Genomic DNA, 20784 nt, shown 5'->3' on the forward strand with positions numbered 1-20784 from the left:
TTCTTTTGTTCAATAACAAGGCCAGAAATTGCTGAGAATCATTTAACAAAGAGGAAGAAGGGGGTGGTCATTTCAGACCCATGGACACAACCCCGTTTTTTCCCACAAGGTATATATTATTTGTCCAACGCGGTTTCGTCTCAACACTTTCCAGGGATGTAAACCCTGCGTTCAGCGCGGTCTGTCTGTGCATGCAGTCGCATGGAGCGTACAACAACAAGTGTCTGGCGACTAGTGAGTGTCCGAGTGGTGACGGTGAATGAGCAGTGAATAGACCACGGCCGATGCTGCTGCTGCTGCTGCATCTTCATAATCATCAATCTCATTGATAGTAGTTCTGTCTTTGAAGCACCACCCCCAAAAAACCTGACTATAAACCAACAGTATTCTTCACACATCATCAGACCACACTCAAATGTTCACGCGGTTTTCAACAGCATTGACCCCGTGTCCTCTACTGGAGAACTTTGTGACAGTGTTAGTGACATAAGGACGTCACTACTGTGTAGGCCCGTACGAGGACTGGGGGTCCCAAGGGGGAACCTGGGGGGTCACGTGGTGGAGGACCCGGACCTTCCCAGAGGTGTGAAGGCAGAGCGGGGCTGTTCAACCCCGAAGTGAAGACGAAATCATCAATCCTCAAGTCCCGGGTCATCGTCTGGGACCAGGCAGCCCGTTGCCTGCCTGGGTCACGCTGTGTAGTGTTCCAGAGTGTTAGTGAGTTGAGGAAGGTGGTCACCACCTTATGTACAGTGTTATATTACTTACCGTTCTAATAAATAGAACGGAATTAGGTGCACACACACACACTTACCAAGCTGTGTGTGTGTGTGTGTACCTAATTCGAACCCACTACAACAGGCACGTGGTCCAGCGTGATCACTCTGGGAACTCCGCCCTCAATGATCCCCGCCGTAAGCTGACGCTACAATGCTGATACGGACTGAAAGACGGACAAATTCAGATCCTTGTGTTGACAGTAGTTTTATTTAAATATTTACATACATGACATACCAAGGACGAGAAGTTTGCCAAGATTGATTATGGTGTACAGTCCGTTCTCTTATAACGTGGTAGCTGCGTTCCTGATGAACACCGGGGTTATGGAAAAATCGCATTTTAATAACAATGTAGGATAAAGCAGAGCGCGTGATACGACGCGAGATGCATATTCAGGCTGAATAAAGACCGAGGCGCGTAGCAGCGAGGCTTCGCCGAGGCAGCCGTACGACCACATTCTCCTACTCGCGCGACGGGGTTCCGTTCACTCGATTGCGTTATATCCCGTTCACATCCTTGTTATTAAAAAAAGTGTTCCCTCATACATTCATCACGTTATATACAATTCGCGTTACGATAACACGCGGCGCTGTAGGATAACCGACTGTAGTTGATGAGAGAGAAACGGGTGTTATTTCCAACACGCAAGACACGTTAACTCCAATCGTGGTTTACAAAGCAGACGCAAGGATGCGCATTCATCTTGGGGTATTCCACGTGCCAATTGACATCACGTGCATCTGCTGCCAGCCCTGAACTAGCGGGGTAAATTCCACATTCCTATGGTGGTGAATTAATCCATCGGACAATGACCATCAACTTCGCACAAAGCGGTATTCATTTTATGGACCCCAAAGGTATACGAGTGGCTGAGTCGAGCCCGAACCAGGATTGGAACTCGCAACTTTCCGATTGCGAGCTGCTGATTCTTCGGAGCCAGCCGAACTATTATCACGTGGGACTTCACGACACGATGCTTCCTCGACATTTCTACAGCTGTAAAGTCTACATTCCCACTCGTGTGGATTCTATATTCACGCCACGAAATCCTCCAGATTCACTTCAATGCAGATTTCAGTTTCGTATGTTTACATTACTCAATAGATTCCTAATATAGATTCTAGTGGAGCCTTATTTATGTGTATTGTATAAGAGTCGATTTGCACAATAAAATAATTTCCAGCCATTATCAAGCCAAGGACGGAGGAAGGCCTCGCCACACCAGGTTGGGTTACGGGGGTTGTTTTGTTGCGGGACCTGATCTGTGGCCAGAGATGCAAGCTCGGCTGATCGGGTTCGTGCCACCACTCCACGCTTATCGTTACGTCCACGTATATCCACCGCCCAGACCTCTTGCTCGTGAAGCGGGGGTTCAACACCGTCCACGGGGTCGGGGTGGCAGCCTTTGCGTTGGTTCACCCGCTGACCCTCTGCCCCCTCCCACCGAAACGCGCCGCTCTCGATTTCGCGCTCCTCGCCAACACCACAGCTGTCGCCACGGGGCCACCGGACATCGGCTCGTACATCCCGCCGGTGTGATGTGGCAGTGGGAACACGTCGGCATGGCAGACGCCGCTATCTCCTTGCGCCAATGGACAATTCGGAGCAGCCCGCAGCAAGGCTGCTGTCACCGATCTCAAACAATAGACCACAATTAACGCCACTGCCGGCTGCGATCATTTGCTGGCGGCGTTTGGAATATTCACCACGACGTGAATCCCGAAGCCGTGTCCATTTGAGTCTATGGCTCTCTATGTAAGTCTAAGTCTCAATGCACGTCTGAATCTATATCTGCGAGTATACATCTAAAACCACGGATCACACAGGAACCGCAATGCCCGATGCGATAATTCACCAGTGGACTTTCACCGTGAGGCAACTGTAGCCGTTCGCTGCCTCACTCGCCAACCTCAACATGAGCATACACACGCCACTGGTTACCATTGTACTTTCCAGAGCAACAATCCCAGTGACCACGCCGACAAGTGTGAATCACGCCGACAAGTGTGAATCATGCGGACAAGTGTGAATCATGCCGACAGGTGTGAATCATGACGACAAGTGTGAATCATGCGGACAATGGAGCTTTGAGCCGGCACGTCCGCGTCACTGCCAGCAGGGTCACTACTCCAGGGCCTCCAGTTGCTCCTGGAGCTTCTGTTTCTCTGCCTGGAGCTCGCGGATCCTCCACGCGTTCCGCTCTACGCGGTCCTCCAGGAACTGGAGCAGCGGCCCACTCACGTAGGCCATCTGGGAGCACAGATTCCTCGTGAAAACTGTCAACGCGCAACAAGAACACAGGAGGGGAGGAGAGTGAGAGACGGCAGCGGCTTCTGGAGACATTCGTCCAGCGGTGGATTGACCGTGGATGACAATGGTGAGTGATTTATGGTATTGGCGTGTTTCCTTTGAAAAATGAACAAACCCCAAGTATAACATGCTGCATGTCTATTATTTATCTGAGACAGCCTTGCCCAGTAGCAATACTCTTTCAGAAAGAAGGGTCCCCATGTAGGCATGTCGCTTCGGATGTGGGAGAAAAATGAAGCGGCTCGAGAAATCTAAAACCCATGCTGAAAGGTCCACACAGATGGGTGCACGAACCCGCTTAGTGCACTGCCACCTGCTGGCTACCTTACAGTCGGATGGGTTTGGAAGCCTAACTAATCTACATCGAGGCTCAAGTCTATTTTGGAGAATTCAGGAGACCAGGGACATACACAAGACCCCACCGCGGCCCTTTCCTCAACGCACTGGATCACAGTTGTGTGCCAACCACGCAGCGAAAACTACTTTGGGCAATTGCGGTGCTCAAGCAGCACCAATCTCGTGCTGCACCTCCGGAACAGTTTTGAGCTCTTGTCGCTTTTCTACAAAAATATCACGTGATTATGACATCTACACTTGTTGACCCAGGAAAGCCTCAGTCTCATGAGTTCTTTTGCTTTTTAAGGAGGGTCCCTGCAAGGTTTTCTTGGCAAAGGATCGCCATGCGTATTTCGATTGAGGCATCTGCGGTGTAATTTTTTACATTTTGTAATTCTGGATCTCGACGCAGGTACGCAACAGCCTACTACTACTACTCTTACGAAAGATGCCACAGTGATTTGGGGCAGTGCATTAGTCCGCGTACCTGTCCCGTTGTGTATCTTAGTGATGGGGTCCAGGCTGGTTAAACTGAAAACACAAACAGGATCAGTCTGAGAGTGGAAACGTCAGGTCTACCGTCACTGTCATTTGCAACATGGCACAAAAGTATACGCTAATGCACCGTAAGGATTATGCAACAAATGAGACGAAATCAACGAGGTAAAAACGAGTGGCAAACAACATTGGTCAGCAGATACAAGGAGAGACGCGAGATGACATGCGAGACAGTTGGGCGGGGGAAGGTTATGTGGCCCAGCGGTAGGGTGCTTGCCGCTTGTTGCAAAGGTTCATGGCTTGCACCGAAGCGGCCGCCCTGTTTATTACCGCGGGTGTGTGAACCGTAAGCTACGCGTCGTCCGATTCACGTTGCACGTTCGAGATCCAGCGACGTCAGTCGTAAGGGTAGGCCACTGGGTGCCGGCGTCACGATCCACATTTGGCAAATTCGAAAATGACCCGCAAATTAATAGATTGGGATGAGACGCAGCGCGTATCGCCCCCCTATGGAGTGACTACAGGGCCGGAGCAATTGTTGGCAGCGCCAGTTCTGGCTGCCTGCCCACCTGTGTGCAGTTTCCCACGACCCCGTTGCAAATCGTGCAGGTACAATTGCCGAGATGCAATTAGCACGTTAGACGCTCTACAATAAATACAGCGGGTCGCGTGAGATTACAAGTGGGTAATGGATCCCCGGCCCTTCTTGCTGTGAGGCGCAAGCGTCACCACCGCGTGCCACGGCCCCCTCGCGAGCTGCGTGTACGCATGTTGAACTCCTTTACACGCCGTAAGCGCTCACGTACTTGAGAACCCTCCGGTACGCGTCCTGCTCCTCCTCGCACAGACTCTTGGGCAGCTCAACGATGGACTCCAGGCACATCTGGCTGATGGTCGGGCACGGCACCACGTGCACCGGGATCTCGACTCGCGCTATCCTGCAGCACGCACAGAGACAACGTTCCCCCGCCCCCCACCCCCCCAACACGTGTAACCTTTAATAGACTGTTGGGGGCAAGGGCTGTCAGCGAGCAGCACCTGTCAAGGTCGGAATGACGTACGAAGAGGTCGTGTGGCCAACACCGCGCCTGACCGCCTTTGTCTCCCCAGTGCTGATGTTTATACATCGCACCAGGTACTCATTTCAGGCCGAGTCAACCTAAGGGTGGCCCAGGATCGGTTCAGATATTCGTCATTGGTCTTGGTCATGAGCGGGAATCAAGTCACCGGGTCGTGCGGTGCACGAACCACTGGACTGCCTCACCCCTGCATGCACACACCAAGGTCCACACACACGCATCCATACACAACACCGTACATACAGTCACACAGAGCATACACACATCCATACAGAACACAGTGAGTGTCTGGCGAGTGGTGAGCGTGTGTATGGGCGAGTGGTGATGGTGAATCACCACTCGTGTGGGTGAGTAGCAAGAGTGTCTAGTAAGTGTTTGGTGCTAGTCTGACGAGTGTGGCATCTAGTGAGTGTTTGGCGAGTGGGAAGTGTTTTACGAGTTGGGAGTGATGAGTGTCTGGTCACTGGTTGGTATCTGGCAAGTCGCGTGTCTGGTGAGAATGAGTATCTGGTGAGTTGTGAGTGTGATGGCATGGTGGTGAGTTGTGAGTGTGATGGCATGGTGAGAGTGTCTGGTGAGGCTCGGGAAGCAGTGGTGTGAAGAGTGGGGAGGTGAGGGGACACTCACTCCTCTTCCCCGGGCACTTTCATGGACTGGAAGCAGGTGAGCAGCACGCGGCCAGTCTGTGGGAGACGGCAGGCACCGGCCGTTAGGGGAACACAAAGCGACCCACACAGCGACGCACACAACGACCCACACCCAAAAAACATCACACGGAACTACACGACTTACACAGCGACCCACACAGTGACCCACACCCCAAAAACCATCACACAGACCTACACAACGATCCACACCCCAAAAACCATCACACGGACCTACACAGCGACCCACACAGCGACCCACACCCCAAAAACATCACACGGACCTACACAGCGACCCACAAAGTGACCCACACAACGACCCACACCCCAAAAACATCACACGGACCTACACAGCGACCCACACAGCGAAGCAACCAAAGACCCACACCCCAAAAACCATCACGCGGACCTACACAACGACTTACACAGCGACCCACACAGCGACGCACACAACGACCCACACCCAAAAAACCATCACACGGACCTACACAACGACCTACATACACAACGACCTACACAACGACCTACATACACAACGACCTACACAACGACCCACAAAGCGACCCACACCCAAAAAAACACCACACGGACCCACACCCCAACCAACAACCTATAACCCAACCAATAACTCACACACCAACAAACACAACAAAACCACACTCCAGCCCACACACTGACCAACACACAACAAACAGCAGCTGTCAATAATAATAATAATAATTTTTTACTCGTGCCTGCTGAAGCACAATTCTCTCTGGTTCAAGGCTCTGAACGACAATAACATTTGCAGGACCCATAACGTAGTCACAGCTACAATCAAATTACAGTACTCGGCTGGGATAAGAGAGCAATCATCGCCCCCTACCGCAGAAACTTGGCAGGATCCTCCTGAACAAGTCATGAGGTTCGACAAGGCATAATAATAAACAGCAAAAACCAAATAGTCTAGCATCCTTTAGCAAGTTGTTTCAACAATAGCTGCAGAGCCATAATGGAATGCCCGCGGATCACTGGTGGCTCCTGGTGGCCTTTAGTGCGGCCCCCGTCAATAAACAAATGGTGAAAACACTCCCCCCATCATCATCGCGCTGCTGTCAAACCCGCAATGGTTTCAAATGTGTGGCGGCCTTCATACTGGTGGTGTGGTATCGGGGGAAAGTGGCCCCGCTCTGAAAATGAGTGAAGAACGCTGCGTTAAGAGCGACAGCGTTAGAGGGAGCCCCCGCAGGGCAGCGCTGTGGCCTCTTACCTTGGTGTTCTTGTCGTCGGAGAAACAGGCGAAAATGAGTCCCACGAAGCAATCGTCCATCATCTGGTACATGGCCTGCGTGCCCACGTCTGACACACGCCAACAACTATCACGCTCGCCATAACGCACCCCACCACCGTGCACCCCAAACAACCAATCTTCTGCTTCTTCTGGTCCCTTGGCCTGTTGGGCCCTGACAGTCTCCTTCACCGATACCTCCTTGCAGTGCTTTATCTCCACTGCTACTCTGTCCGTCGCTGCGTTGTTCAACTGCGACGGCGTTCCATCCCGCCCGGTGTTTGATGTTTGACGTCCGGCCATGTCCTGCGTTTCCTTTTTCCCTAGCTCCTTCACGCGTTCCCTCTGTCGCTATGCTCAGCAGCCTTTCACCTTGGTCACATGTCCAAAATATTGCAGGATTCTGAACTAGACCTAAATAAGTAGCCCTGATTCTTTGCTTCATCTATCCAGGACATCCTTGTTTAAGTGCTGCTCATTATAATGAAGTTTAAGAATTCAACGAAAGGCTTTCATTTCGAAGGCAGCGATTCTCCTTTCTTCTTCACTTGCTAAAGAGTCCAAAACATGCACAACAGCAACAATAATTAGAAGACGCATAGGTAGGCTGGCTGGCATGAGTTTGATGCTTTGATAAGAGGTGACTGGGTAGCTCAGGGAGTTAATTCTGTGTCTGAGCACAGCCGGCACTGCTGAGATCCTGGGATCCTCCCCCTGGCTGTCAAAGTGCTGCGATGTCTCGCACCGCAAATTTGCAATCCAGGTCGCCGGTTCGATCCAATCTCCCGGCGCGCAGGTGAAACGATGCTGCAAGTTTCTTAAACCCGCCCACCCCCCCCAAACGTCTATCTATCCCCAGCAGTAGAAATGCATTCACCAGTCGATTGCGGTGAACGTTCTTACCTGCCCCAACTGGACATCTGTGAAAAAGGGCTTTATAGCTCATCGGATTCCTCCAGTATCAATAAACATTCTGATTCTGACTGATGATTGGCCGGTCACGTGTGGTGGAGTAAAACGTGGGTACTCCCACCTCTTCCAAGACATCTGGCCAGCATGGAGGGCCCTTCTGCCCGCAGTTGAGCGAGCGAGCGAGCGAGTGAGCAAATGACAAGGCTAGACCTACCAAACAACACAAACGTTCCCTTCAATGTAGACACTGTCACAGCACTACGGCACGGTTCCTGCTTGCTGTGCACACTCACCGACATGCGAGGGCCACACCGTGATGTGTGGGTGGGAGTGGTACCACCCCACCACGCGCATCGGCTTCCCGCTCTGCACCGCCAGTCTGTGGAAACGAGTCAAGGACCAGCAGAGACGTTGCGAAGACCCCGACTGGAACTGGGAACCCATCAGGTGGCCCGGCGGCAGGGCGAACGGCTCCCAATCGCGAAGTTGGGAGTTCAAATCCTGCTTGGGGGGTGGTTCAGCCCATCATCCCTCTGATAATGAGTATCAACAAAACGAGTAGTACCACTTTGTGGCGAAGTTGACAGCGGTTGTCCTATTGAGAGGCTTCCCTCCACAGTGGAATTTCCACCCCCAGCTGAGCTCTGTAAACAGAACATGAGCACCGTCTCAATGCTCTTTTCAGCAAGAAATCACTTGCATTAGTATTTTATATTTACACTTTAATGACACAAAGGTTTTAGAGTAAAAGCCTTGTAAAAATATAATATAATGTAATTCAGAATAAGAATCTTTATCCTATAGAAATCCGAGGAGCTAAGAAGCTCTTTTTAATAGATGTTCAGTCGGGGCTGGTCAGAAATTTACAACAGCAAATGTATACAGGAAAGACCCAATGAGTCTCAAGAGTCATTTACAGGTGGGTCCTGCATTGCAATATTTGGCCAAATCCTTTTCATTGAGGCAGCGCTCATCTTCTGTACACAGCTGGCTTGGGCCCAAGCAGTAGCGAGGGGGCAGGGATAATTACATGCATAAGACATATTTGTTGTGTGACGTCACAGCAAGCACAGCTCGGCTTCTACGGTGGGGGGGAAAAAAAACACCTGGGCACGGCCCCGGCACGGCACGGTTGTGCCAGTGGAAAAAGAGGCAGAGGTGCAAGCAGGCGCGGGGGGAGGATATCTCGGCCTCGGTGGAGGCGGCCGACAGCTGCTCCGGGGAGATCTCCACGCGGTCTTTGCGCTTGTCCGAGCGCCGGAGGATGATCACCGAGTAGATGTGAACCACCTCGCTCGTGTCCACCTGCAAGGGGGGCGACCCAGAGCAGCGGGAGGCTCGGCTGGGTGTGTCGGAGTCTGGCGGTACGGCGATCAGTCGGGTCTGGGTGGGATGGGGCCTCTGTGGATGGGGGTCTGTAGGGACTGAGTGGATCCAGTCTGGAGGTAATGGGGGTGGGTAGGGTCTGGGTGAACTGGGTCTTTAAGAGCTGGGTAGATGGAGACTGGGGTGAATTGGGTCTGTAGTACTTTGGTGAATAGGGTGAATTGGGTCTGTGGGACTTGGCAGAATGGGGTCCGGGTGTATGGGGTTAGTAAGGCCTGGATCAGGGGTCGGTAACCTGCGGCTTTACAAGGCCGCATGCGACTCTTTAAGGACTGCTGCCTTCGTAACGTTATTTCATGAGGACCACAGTCTCGTATTCATCACGTGCATTGCGGCTCTTGAAAATATTAACTTTTTTTACCGAATTCGAAAACAAATGGCTCTTCTTGTTCTTTTGGTTGCTGACCCCTGGCCTGGATGAACCAGATAGGTGGGTGTGATCTGGTTATATGGAGACTTGGGTGGATGTCATCTGGTTAAATCGAGACTGGGGTGGATGTGATCTGGTTAGATGGAGACTGGGTGGATGTGATCTGGTTAGATGGAGACTGGGTGGATGTGATCTGGATAGATGGAGACTGGGTGTATGTGATCTGGTTAGATGGAGACTGGGTGGATGTGATCTGGTTAGATGGAGACTGGGTGGATGTGACCTGGTTAGATGGAGACTGGGTGGATGTGATCTGGTTAGATGGAGACTGGGTGTATGTGATCTGGATAGATGGAGACTGGGTGTATGTGATCTGGTTAGATGGAGACTGGGTGGATGTGATCTGGTTAAATGGAGACTGGGTGGATGTGATCTGGTTAGATGGAGACTGGGTGGATGTGATCTGGTTAAATGGAGACTGGGTGGATGTGATCTGGTTAGACGGAGACTGGGTGGATGTGATCTGGTTATATGGAGACTGGGTGGATGTGACCTGGTTAGATGGAGACTGGGTGGATGTGATCTGGTTAGATGGAGACTGGGTGGATGTGATCTGGTTAGATGGAGACTGGGTGGATGTGATCTGGCTAGATGGAGACCTTATTAAAACCGCGTTAATAAAGAAATGTTTTTGTTCGATGACACCGATCGTATCTCATGGTGGTTGTCAAGGGGGTCCCAACTTGTAGCTTTAGCCACCAGGGGGGGTGGCAAGGCACCCCCCCCCCCCGCCTTCCCCCACGCTCCTGACGCTGCTGAGTGGAAGGGTCTGAGGCTGAATAGGGTCTGCGTGGATGGCGTTGGGAGCTGAGCTTTGTGGTGTGGTCTGTCTGTGTGGTGAGGTCTGTGTGGTAAAGTCTGTGGTGATGTCTGTGTCTGTATGGTGATGTCTGTGTCTGTGTGGTGAGGTCTGTGTGGTGAGGTCTGTGTCTGTGTGGTGAGGTCTGTGTGGTGATGTCTGTGTCTGTGTGGTGATGTCTGTGTCTGTGTGGTGAGGTCTGTGTCTGTGTGGTGAGGTCTGTGTGGTAAAGTCTGTGGTGAGGTCTGTGTCTGTGTGGTGATGTCTGTGTCTGTGTGGTGAGGTCTGTGTGGTGAGGTCTGTGTCTGTGTGGTGAGGTCTGTGTCTGTGTGGTGAGGTCTGTGTCTGTGTGGTGAGGTCTGTGTCTGTGTGGTGAGGTCTGTGTCTGTGTGGTGAGGTCTGTGTCTGTGTGGTGAGGTCTGTGTCTGTGTGGTGAGGTCTGTGTCTGTGTGCTGAGGTCTGTGTCTGTGTGGTGAGGTCTGTGTCTGTGTGGTGAGGTCTGTGTCTGTGTGGTGAGGTCTGTGTGGTGAGGTCTGTGTCTGTGTGGTGAGGTCTGTGTGGTGAGGTCTGTGTCTGTGTGGTGAGGTCTGTGTCTGTGTGGTGAGGTCTGTGTCTGTGTGGTGAGGTCTGTGTGGTGAGGTCTGTGTCTGTGTGGTGAGGTCTGTGTCTGTGTGGTGAGGTCTGTGTCTGTGTGGTGAGGTCTGTGTGGTGAGGTCTGTGTCTGTGTGGTGAGGTCTGTGTCTGTGTGGTGAGGTCTGTGTGGTGAGTGGTGAGGTCTGTGTCTGTGTGGTGAGGTCTGTGTGGTGAGTGGTGAGGTCTGTGTCTGTGTGGTGAGGTCTGTGTCTGTGTGGTCTGTGTCTGTGTGGTGAGGTCTGTGTGGTGAGTGGTGAGGTCTGTGTCTGTGTGGTGAGGTCTGTGTCTGTGTGGTGAGGTCTGTGTCTGTGTGGTGAGGTCTGTGTCTGTGTGGTGAGTGGTGGTGACCACCCACCCCCTCGTGTGCCGTTCCAGCCTTCATTGGAGTTCGCTAACACCACTTGCCCCAAATCTAAGGATGTTATGGGGGGTGGGGGGGTCTTTGGTGAGGGTGGTGGTGATGAGCGAAGGTGAGGGTGATGTGGTGGTCCTGGTGAGAGTGAGGGTTGTGGTGAGGGTGGTGGTAAGAGTGGTGAGAGTGGTGGTAAGAGTGGTGGTCCTGGTGAGAGTGAGGGTAGCGAGGGTGGTGGTGGTGGAGGGGGTGGCAAGGGTGGTGAGGGTGGTGGTGATGGTGGTGGTAAGGGTAGCGAGGGTGGTGGTAAGAGTGGTTAGGGTGGTGATGAGAGTGTTGGTGGTGAGGGTGGTGGTGGAGAGGGTAGTGAGGGTGGTGGCGAGGGTGGTGAGGGTGGTGGTGGTGGTGGGAGGGTAGCGAGGGTGGTGGGAAGAGTGGTGAGAGTGAGGGTGGTGAGGGTGGTGGTGAGGGTGGTGAGGGTGGTGGTGAGGGTGGTGGTGAGGGTGGTGAGGGTGGTGGTGAGGGTGGTGGTGAGGGTGGTGAGGGTGGTGGTGAGGGTGGTGAGGGTGGTGGTGAGGGTGGTGAGGGTGGTGGTGAGGGTGGTGAGGGTGGTGGTGAGGGTGGTGAGGGTGGTGGTGAGGGTGGTGGTGGTGGTGGTGAGGGTGGTGGTGGTGGTGGTGAGGGTGGTGGTGGTGGTGGCGAGGGTGGTGGTGGTGGCGAGGGTGGTGGTGGTGAGGGTGTTGGTGGCGAGTCGCCGCTCACCTCCCCGATGCACAGCCCCATGACCTCCTCGCGCTCAGTGGAGAGCGCGTGCGTGAGGCACACGTGGAGCGCGTCCGCGCGCACGCGAACCGCCTGCACCATCATGACGAGGAGGACGAGGACGACGAGGAGAGAGACGAGGCGGACTAGGAGGAGGACGAGTTTGACGACGAGGAGGAAGGCGAGGCCAGTGACAGATTATTAACCTAGTAGCACAAGTAGCTACTACACATGTAGTAACACAAGTAGCTACAAGTGTAGTAGCTACTACACAAGTAGCTACTACACATGTAGTAACACAAGTAGCTACAAGTGTAGTAGCTACTACACAAGTAGCTACTACACAAGTAGCTACAAGTAGTAGCTACGGGCCCCGCACTTTCAAGGGCCCCGCGCTAAATGCTTTCAGGCTATAAATTCCGGTTCAGTGATTCTGCACTTGCTCTATTACTATAGTACTATACCGCCTTCAACTTTTACGAACGACTGGGCGTTTAAGGTTAGCGATTTGTTTCGTATTATCCGGCTGTATAGCAAATGAAAACAATCTATTTACTTTACTCTGCAAGTAAAAATTGTGTATTTTAATGTATGTCCCTTTAATAACAAATGATACAGGCCCCGGCACGAGCTTAATCCGGCACTGGATGAGGTAATGGTCTCAAGATCTCTAGGCGGTCTTCTTGCTGCTGCTGTTGTTGTTGTTGTAACTGTGTGGGAGCGGCGAACGAGTGATGAGGAACGAGGAATTGTGACCAGGCTGCGGGAATGGATGGAGCGACGACAAGGGGAGGGAGCCACGAGGAGCTGATGATGATGATGAGATGAAGAACTGATGATGATGTTGATCCTGAAGTCAATACTTTGAAACCGGAAATGCGGGGACCCTCGTCGCGTTGCCAGATCGGAGGATTTTCCCCTCGGATCGGCGATGAATCGGGCCAACAAAGTGCTGTGGGTATATACTGCCGTCTAGTGGACAAGTCGTGTAGCCCGCATGGCCACCCACCCCACGTGCCCGGCCACCCACCCCACGTGCCCGGCCACCCACCCCACGTGCCCGGCCACCCACCCCACGTGCCCGGCCACCCCCCCCCCCCACGTGCCCGGCCACCCCCCCCCCCCACGTGCCCGGCCACCCCCCCCCCCCACGTGCCCGGCCACCCCCCCCCCCACGTGCCCGGCCACCCCCCCCCCACGTGCCCGGCCACCCCCCCCCCCCCACGTGCCCGGCCACCCCCCCCCCCACGTGCCCGGCCACCCCCCCCCACGTGCCCGGCCACCCCCCCCCACGTGCCCGGCCACCCCCCCCCACGTGCCCGGCCACCCCCCCCCCCCACGTGCCCGGCCACCCCCCCCCCCCCCACGTGCCCGGCCACCCCCCCCCCCACGTGCCCGGCCACCCCCCCCCCCCCACGTGCCCGGCCACCCCCCCCCCCACGTGCCCGGCCACCCCCCCCCCCACGTGCCCGGCCACCCACCCCACGTGCCCGGCCACCCCCCCCCCCCACGTGCCCGGCCACCCCCCCCCCCCACGTGCCCGGCCACCCCCCCCCCCATGCCCGGCCACCCCCACCCCATGCCCGGCCACCCCCCCCCCCCCCCCACGTGCCCGGCCACCCCCCCCCACGTGCCCGGCCACCCCCCCCCCCCCCACGTGCCCGGCCACCCCCCCCCCCCACGTGCCCGGCCACCCCCCCCCCCCACGTGCCCGGCCACCCCCCCCCACGTGCCCGGCCACCCCCCATGCCCGGCCACCCCCACCCCCATGGAATTGCCAAACACTGGAAATCCAGGATGTGGACCTCAGCCGATCCGTCAACTCTTGCCTCCAATGTGCTGGATTTGAGGTGGACACCGTCAGTGCTAGAGCTGATGCCATTCACTTAACTCGGAACGACTCGGTAAGTCTCATTCCTCGTTTTATGGAGGGTCCCGGAATTGGGATATTTGGCAAATACCATGAACGTGTGCTTCGTAGCACACACGGGAAGACATTCAGACACGAGGTGGTAGCACTGAACACTGCCGAGGCCCTATCCACGTCACAGCTCCCACAAAACATTGCTTGTACCCCCATTCATTGACGACATAAATGTACGTGAGTAAAACATTCTTGAAGACATTTAATTTTATTAATTCAGCAATATTATCAAATTACACAACAGTCACTATTCAGGACTACACTATAAAATGAAAAAAAATCATGTCAGGTGATAAAAAATTTACTATTTATATTAGTTTACAATTAATCCGGCCACATGCCTCTACCGTATAGTAAGAGGCTCGTAATTGAAGGACGTGTGTTGAAATTCTGGTAGGAGGGGGTGGGGGGGTGACTCAGCCCATCATCCGTCCAGAGTAGTTTATACTTGCCCCCGCCATAATAATGTGGAATTTCCAAACGGGAAATCACTTTTGAAATTAACAACAGGCTCTATTTTTAACTTGAACCTAAGTTCTTAACTTGAACCGAAGTGTGTGTGTGTTTTCTTTTCCGGGCCAACCCTCTCCCGCTATTTCACCGGAAAATTATCCGGTGGCCCGCAAAAGAAAACACACGCACTGAAAATATAAAGTATACCTAACTTAGGGTAAAACATAATAGCTATTTGTTCAGTTGCATTTTGGGTTGGCCTCATTTTCTTCTTCTCCCACGCGTCACTCACGTGGGGTGTTCCGCTGTCCTTGACAACTTTCTCCACACTGCCCTTGACAACTTTCTCCACACTGCCCTTGACAACTTTCTCCACACTGCCCTTGACAACTTTCTCCACACTGCCCTTGACAACTTTCTCCACACTGCCCTTGACAACTTTCTCCACATTGCCCTGTCCTTCCTGCGCCATCTCTCCCTCTCTCTCTCTCCGCTTTACGAGCCAGCGTGTCCGATCGCACCACATCGCCCTCCCCCCACCTCTTCTTCTGCCTTCTTTCTCTTCATCTTTGCTTCCACTTGCACCAAATTTGGATAGATTAGTATGCACTTCCTGTGGGTCGGAAGGTGCATACTGATCTGGCCAAATTTCAGTCGCAAGACCCTCCACATTCATTACATTTTACTTAAAAGCTTTCGTGACTGCAGTAATTCATATTCTTTGGGTCTTTTGGTAAAGTCACGGAGATAAGTTCAAAGAAAATAACAAAAAAAATAACTATCCTTGAACCTATCTACGTGACTTTACCGAAAGACTCAAAGAATATTAATTCAACTGTCATGCGTATAAACGTTAACGCGGCCATTGGTAACTTGAATAATCTTAAGGACAAGCTGCAGAAAGTCTGAATAAAAAACATTTGCCAAATCATATTGACTGAAAAAAACCTACTGCTTAAGTTAACCTTTTTCTTGTTTACTTAACGTGGAATGAGGGTAACATGTGCAGTCTTTTTGTTTATTAGAGTAATCGGTTCACTTTCCAACATGTTTGCAATCGTATGTTTTGAACCTTCCAAGGAAGAACAGAAAATGATATAACCAGAGTGCGCGCAAAGATAGGTGGGTTATTATGGTTATGCTGCACAGCTCCCTGATGTATTTTTGGGTTGTGCTGCGTATGATATGGCACATCCGACGTTTCATTCCACGTGCTGGGAGCTTTTTCAGGAATTCAGTTCGTACCACCTCACGGGGTACATCTCAAAACAATGCAGTTGTTTTTTTCCCCACAAACATGGTTAATCCGCAACCCGAATAATCAAACCACGGATAATTTAGAGTTGATTGTATCCCAATTACGATATAGAATTCACTGCTGTACGTTTTCTCAAAGCTGTGGTCTGGCCGACTTCTCTTCGTGTTTCATAATCTCTGCATTCATCTCAGCAACTCAAAGCACACAACATCAAAACTCATCTTGACCATTCAAAGGGGGACTCTCTCCCAGTAGCAGCTGTCCCTGTGTGGTACAAGATGACTCGGCACTGGCCTGATAGTTGGTATTAGTCTGTCAATACGGTGTCAGTGATTGCGATGTGTAATCCCAGTTAAGTGATCTCCAAATAAAAAAAAAGAGTGGTCCATGATGCCAGTACATTTACAGAGAGCCCTCAGTCAACACACTTGACTTCACTTAAAATTGTGAGAGAATAGAATGATTTAGATGGCAGGGGCGTGCAAGGAGGTACTGAATGATTATGAAATGCACATGGGTAAGAGAATAGGGTTTCCCCCTTTTTTCTGGCAACAAAACAGGCGTTAAGTTGTTATAACACCAAGCTGAAACCTTTTACAAGGAATTATGTCTGCATTAACCACAATACTTGTGGTCAAAATGCAAACAAAAAAACATACTCTGATAATGTTACTGGCAAAGGAGGTCCCATGATGGTCAGGGGGTAAGTGAAGGAAAGCAGCAGACGACTTGGGTATCAGCAAAGAAATGAGGAAAGCAGGAAAGAGATCATAGATTCAAGAGCCGAAATATCGAGAGAGAAGAGTGAGGAACCCAGAACCGAACCCTATGGAACACCGACACTGAGAGTGGAGGGAGGGGAAATGGAGTGACTGAAGGAGATTGAGGATGTGCGTAAAGAAAAGGTGAGACTTGAGTCAAGAGCGGGGTTGGGGTGTCAGACGTGCCTAGGTCGGAGAGTGTGAAAAGATGAGTGGTGTGATGAGCAGTGCCAAGGAGATGGCAAGTAGTATTTCACGGTTAATACACCCCGCAGTTTTAACCAGGGCAACCTGCCGGATTTGATTTGAACCGTGAACTTCTGCAACAAGGAGGGGATGCGCCTACTCCTGGGACCTGCCCCTGTTCCTCCTGGCGCCCTTGCCCACGCGTGGGCGGCCACGGTGGGCACGCGGGCCGCTCTCCCTTCCCCGGGCGGCAGGCCTGCGGGAAGCCAGCACTCTTAAAGCGCCGTCTCCTCCTCCTCCTCCTCCCTCCTCGCTCCCCTGGCCAACGCTGCTCTCCAAATCCCCCTCGGTGCACACATTTGTCACCTTTTCGGGGCTCTCAACGCCCACCGCGGGAGTAACGCTCGTCTTGTTCGCGGCGTGCCTGTCGCTCGTCGTGTTCGCGCATTTCACGAGCGAGACGTCCCGTTTGGAGTTGCTGCTACCGCCCTCTCCCTTGGTAGGCAGTGCGTGCGGACCACCGCCCTTCAGAGACTCTCCAAAATTTACAGGGTTCTCCTTCGCCGCAAGCAGGTCATTTGCGTGAGTGACCTCCGTGCCGCCCTTCATCACCACACCCTCCACAGATCCACGATCATTGCCACGCACGTTATCATCTGCGTCGCTTACGATCCCTTCGACCACTTCACTCACCTCTTCACTGTGCTCGTAAACCACATTTTCAATCCTGCCCTCAAACTCCCCTTCCGCAACTCGGCCCGCGACATTTGTCTCTCCCTTCTCCTTCTCAATTGCCGTTTCTCCGTGAACTTCCTTCTCCCTGCTCGTCCGACTCACGGCCTCCTTCCCCTGCGTTGATGACGCAACGTCACTCCGCACGGCTGCGTCGACAGTGGAGGATATCACGCAGGCATCCCCGTTCCCTTCGTTGGCACCTACTACTCTCTCCACAGCCTCGCCGACGGAACGCTTCTGGATTATTTTGGGCTCAGCATTGTTAGGGTCGACGTCTTCAGCGCTCACCTTGGTGGTCCTTTCTGCATTTGGTTTGCTCTGGCCTGGCACGATGCCCAAAAGCATTTGTACCTTTCTTATCACTGGATTATTTTGTATGAGTGTTCTTGTCACGTCTGTGTCTCCTTGTTTGTCAATAAAGAACATCGTGTTTTCAAATGTATCTATACCCTGATGGGAAAGAAAGGGGTTTTAGAAAACAAAGACAATTATTGAACGCAAAGCATATGCGAACGTAGCCACATGTGAAGAGCGGGCATGGGAGTGTTGCATTAAAATTTGACAACTTTGAAAACATTCGGTTACCAGTTTGCCACACGTATATAAATGTCTCTAGGTATAAAGATGAAATTTTGCTTTTTTAACTAAGAAATGAAGGGAGCTGCCAGAGTGGTTAAGAAATGGTGCAAGCCATTAATACCCCTCCCCCACTCCGTCTCCGTCCATGCAGCAGTACGACTGGGCGCGTCAGAGTTAGTCGATTGGCAGGCCGCTTGTGGTGGTGGTGGTGGGCTAAAGTATGGTTACACGCCCATTGCTCCCCCATGGGTCTGGTAAGCACGGAAGAGGAGACCTAAAGGGCTCTAGATCTCCTGCTAGTAGAGGCCCTTTCGCCAGCAGTGGCGTGAGAGAGCAATTGCAGGGCTTCGCCTTTACCTTGTGATTGAGACACGAGGGCAAGCAAACCGCATGGGGACTTAGGCCGTCGTGCGGTTTGGACGTTCGCTGCTAGCCAATTGGTGCACTCGTGACTAAACTTCAACTTATTTTTTTTCTTTCATACAGCTAATTTGGATTCAGACCAACAACTGCAATTTTCACATTCAGGTGGGTCAAGCCAGGTAACCGTGTCAGGAGCAACGGAGTGCATCGCTGTGATGTCTCCTTTGTATTTGTGAATCGGGGCATTGCATTGTTATAACGTTGTACGGTCTTGTTCTGGATGTCCACAGTCACACACTACTGGAGAGTTCTTATGATTCTATTTGTGCATCAGGTATCTGTATCGGCTGCCATGGTTTGTGTGACTGCGGTTTAGGGTGAACCATGAGCTAAACTTGACTGACAACGATTGGGAATAATGGCGACTGGTTTGCCAGTTGTCGTTTAACAACTGTGAAGCAAACTCGTGCATAGGTAAAGTGAAACCTTGGATTGCGAGTAACTTGGTCTGCGAGTGTTTTGCAAGACGGGCAAAAATTTTAAATAAATAATTTGATAAACGAGCGATGTCTTGCAATACGAGCAGTACATACAGTATACGCTTTGTCTGCCGAGCGTCACGTGATCACAACTGAGCCAATGGTTTTCTCTCTCTCTCTCGCTGCAGGATTGTGGGTAATCGTCTCCCATGCTCGGTCTCAGTCGGCGTGCCTCACTCGTATATTCAACAGACGTGCGAGCGTATACTGTTTACTACAGTATTGTATAGTGTTGTGACCACGTGTGTGTGCGTAAAGCATTATTTTGTGTCCAAGTGTAGTGACTATTCTTTAGAAAAGCACCACCCGAATAAGGCTGTGGCAGTGTGAGCGATGAATCTGTTTAACGACAATGCAATGTCACATTTCCGCGAAATCCTCAAAAGGAGGCAAAAGCAAGCGTCATTGGATAGGCTCCTTGTTAAAGTCGCACAAAAAGAATAAGATTCCAGTGAGCCAACAGATGGCAGTGATTCCGTTAGTGACAGTGAAAGTCGTGCTACACAATAACCCTCCCTCCTCCTCTCCTCTCTCTTGTCTCCCTCACACCAGCCACGATTACATTTAATTAATACATTTGATTACTTTATAATAAATTTAAATACATATATAAAAAGGTACAGTATTTTGTATTAATAATTTTTTAAAAATATTTTTGGGTTGTGGAACGAATCATCTGAGTTTCCATTATTTCTTATGGGGAAATTCGCTTTGATATACAAGCGCTTTGGATTACGAGCACATTTCCGGAACGAATTATGCTCGCAATCCAAGGTTTCACTGCATTGCCAAATCTATTTGCTGAGGACAACCACAGACAAGCAACAAAGATAGCCAGACATGTGCAAGGGCTGTGTGCAATCTCAGGGACAGCACTCACCCAGAGCAGTGTAATTAACGGACATAAAACGAGTAAATAAATAACAATATGAAAACAAATATTCACGCGGTGTAGTGTGAGCAGAAAATGTAAGCATTTCCGCTTCATAATTTGTAAATCTCAAGCGACTATTTCTTCAGTGTTAAACAAATTATTTGGTGATGCTGCGTTAGCAGTGGCGCACAAGCGCACTCAACCCATGCTTCAATGCCGCTGCCTTAATATAAAACAATATCAAATTGGAAATATTTCACGCAGTGGCCCTTCATTATGTACTATATGCAATTAAGAAGGGCCACTGCCCGAAACGTCGATGATTATTTTTGTGTATGTTTGTTGAACTTATTTTGCACCGTACATAGCCAACCGTGCTAATCGGAGGCTACACAGCGTTATTGACGAATGCGTTGGCTTCTTTGGTGACAAGTGTACGCACCAATTAATTGGGTCCCGATTGCCACTTCTCTGTGCACACTAGCCCTCACTCATGACTGTATGGCGATGCATGCGTGGCTCTACGAATGGGTGATTGGGAATGGAAATTCTTGCCTTTTGAAACGCTTCAAAAAAGGTAGAGTGTTTCTGTTGGCCCATGATTCTCTTGGCCATGGCTGCGACGCGGGTCCGTCTCTTCCGGGTGTAAGACTAAAGGCAACAACGACCAATCAAGCACGGCACCCTCTGCACAATACCAACAAAGTAAAACAGCAGGCACGCCCTCCATCCCATATTTGTCTCTCCACATTAAAATCGAAGGCATTTATTGGACTTCGCATCGGCCGCACGGCCATCTGTGAGCGCATCTTTTCAGGAGCATCGATTCAACGCAAGCAAACTCTGTACCGGTTTCAACAGTCAGTGCCTCATCAGCAGTCAGGCTCGCTTGAACCAATGCTGGAAAACTGCCCGATATGTAAA

General features: G+C 51.6%; 2 protein-coding genes across 3 annotated transcripts in view; both read right to left on the reverse strand.

Annotated features, from left to right (window-relative positions):
• Positions 1-968: 968 nt before the first annotated feature.
• Positions 969-13108, reverse strand: BRCC3 (BRCA1/BRCA2-containing complex subunit 3). The gene is made up of 8 exons (XM_076074742.1): positions 12189-13108; positions 9011-9131; positions 8120-8206; positions 6897-6985; positions 5631-5686; positions 4731-4862; positions 3914-3957; positions 969-3056 (listed from the first exon to the last, which is right to left on the reverse strand). Exons 1-8 carry the CDS (start codon positions 12291-12293, stop codon positions 2905-2907), a joined length of 786 nt encoding a protein of 261 aa, XP_075930857.1. The 5' UTR covers positions 12294-13108; the 3' UTR covers positions 969-2904.
• A 1193-nt stretch (positions 13109-14301) lies between these two features.
• LOC116953257 (uncharacterized) overlaps positions 14302-20784 on the reverse strand; it is a 33567-nt gene continuing 27084 nt past the window's right edge. For both annotated transcript variants that reach the window (XM_032973306.2, XM_032973305.2), the window contains exons 13-14: positions 20416-20511; positions 14302-17955 (exon numbers count right to left, since the gene is read on the reverse strand). In XM_032973306.2, coding sequence (XP_032829197.1) covers positions 16927-17955; positions 20416-20511 — 1125 coding nt within the window. In that variant the 3' untranslated portion in view covers positions 14302-16926. The remainder of the gene's footprint in view (positions 17956-20415; positions 20512-20784) is intronic.

The sequence above is a fragment of the Petromyzon marinus genome, chromosome 50 (assembly GCF_048934315.1).
Source record: "Petromyzon marinus isolate PM22_M1 ecotype Great Lakes invasive population chromosome 50, UKy_Petmar_22M1.pri1.0, whole genome shotgun sequence".
Classification (NCBI taxonomy): domain Eukaryota; kingdom Metazoa; phylum Chordata; class Hyperoartia; order Petromyzontiformes; family Petromyzontidae; genus Petromyzon; species Petromyzon marinus.

Bases quoted from the DNA above. Each gene is read 5' to 3' on its own strand.
- BRCC3 (XM_076074742.1), bottom strand. From the start codon at position 12,293: ATGATGGTGCAGGCGGTTCGCGTGCGCGCGGACGCGCTCCACGTGTGC. The intron at 9,132-12,188 runs GTGAGCGGCGAC...CCCCCCTTGCAG, and splicing joins TGGGGCTGTGCATCGGGGAG to GTGGACACGAGCGAGGTGGT. The intron at 4,863-5,630 runs GTGAGTGTCCCC...TGCGTGCTGCAG, and splicing joins AAAGTGCCCGGGGAAGAGGA to GATAGCGCGAGTCGAGATCC.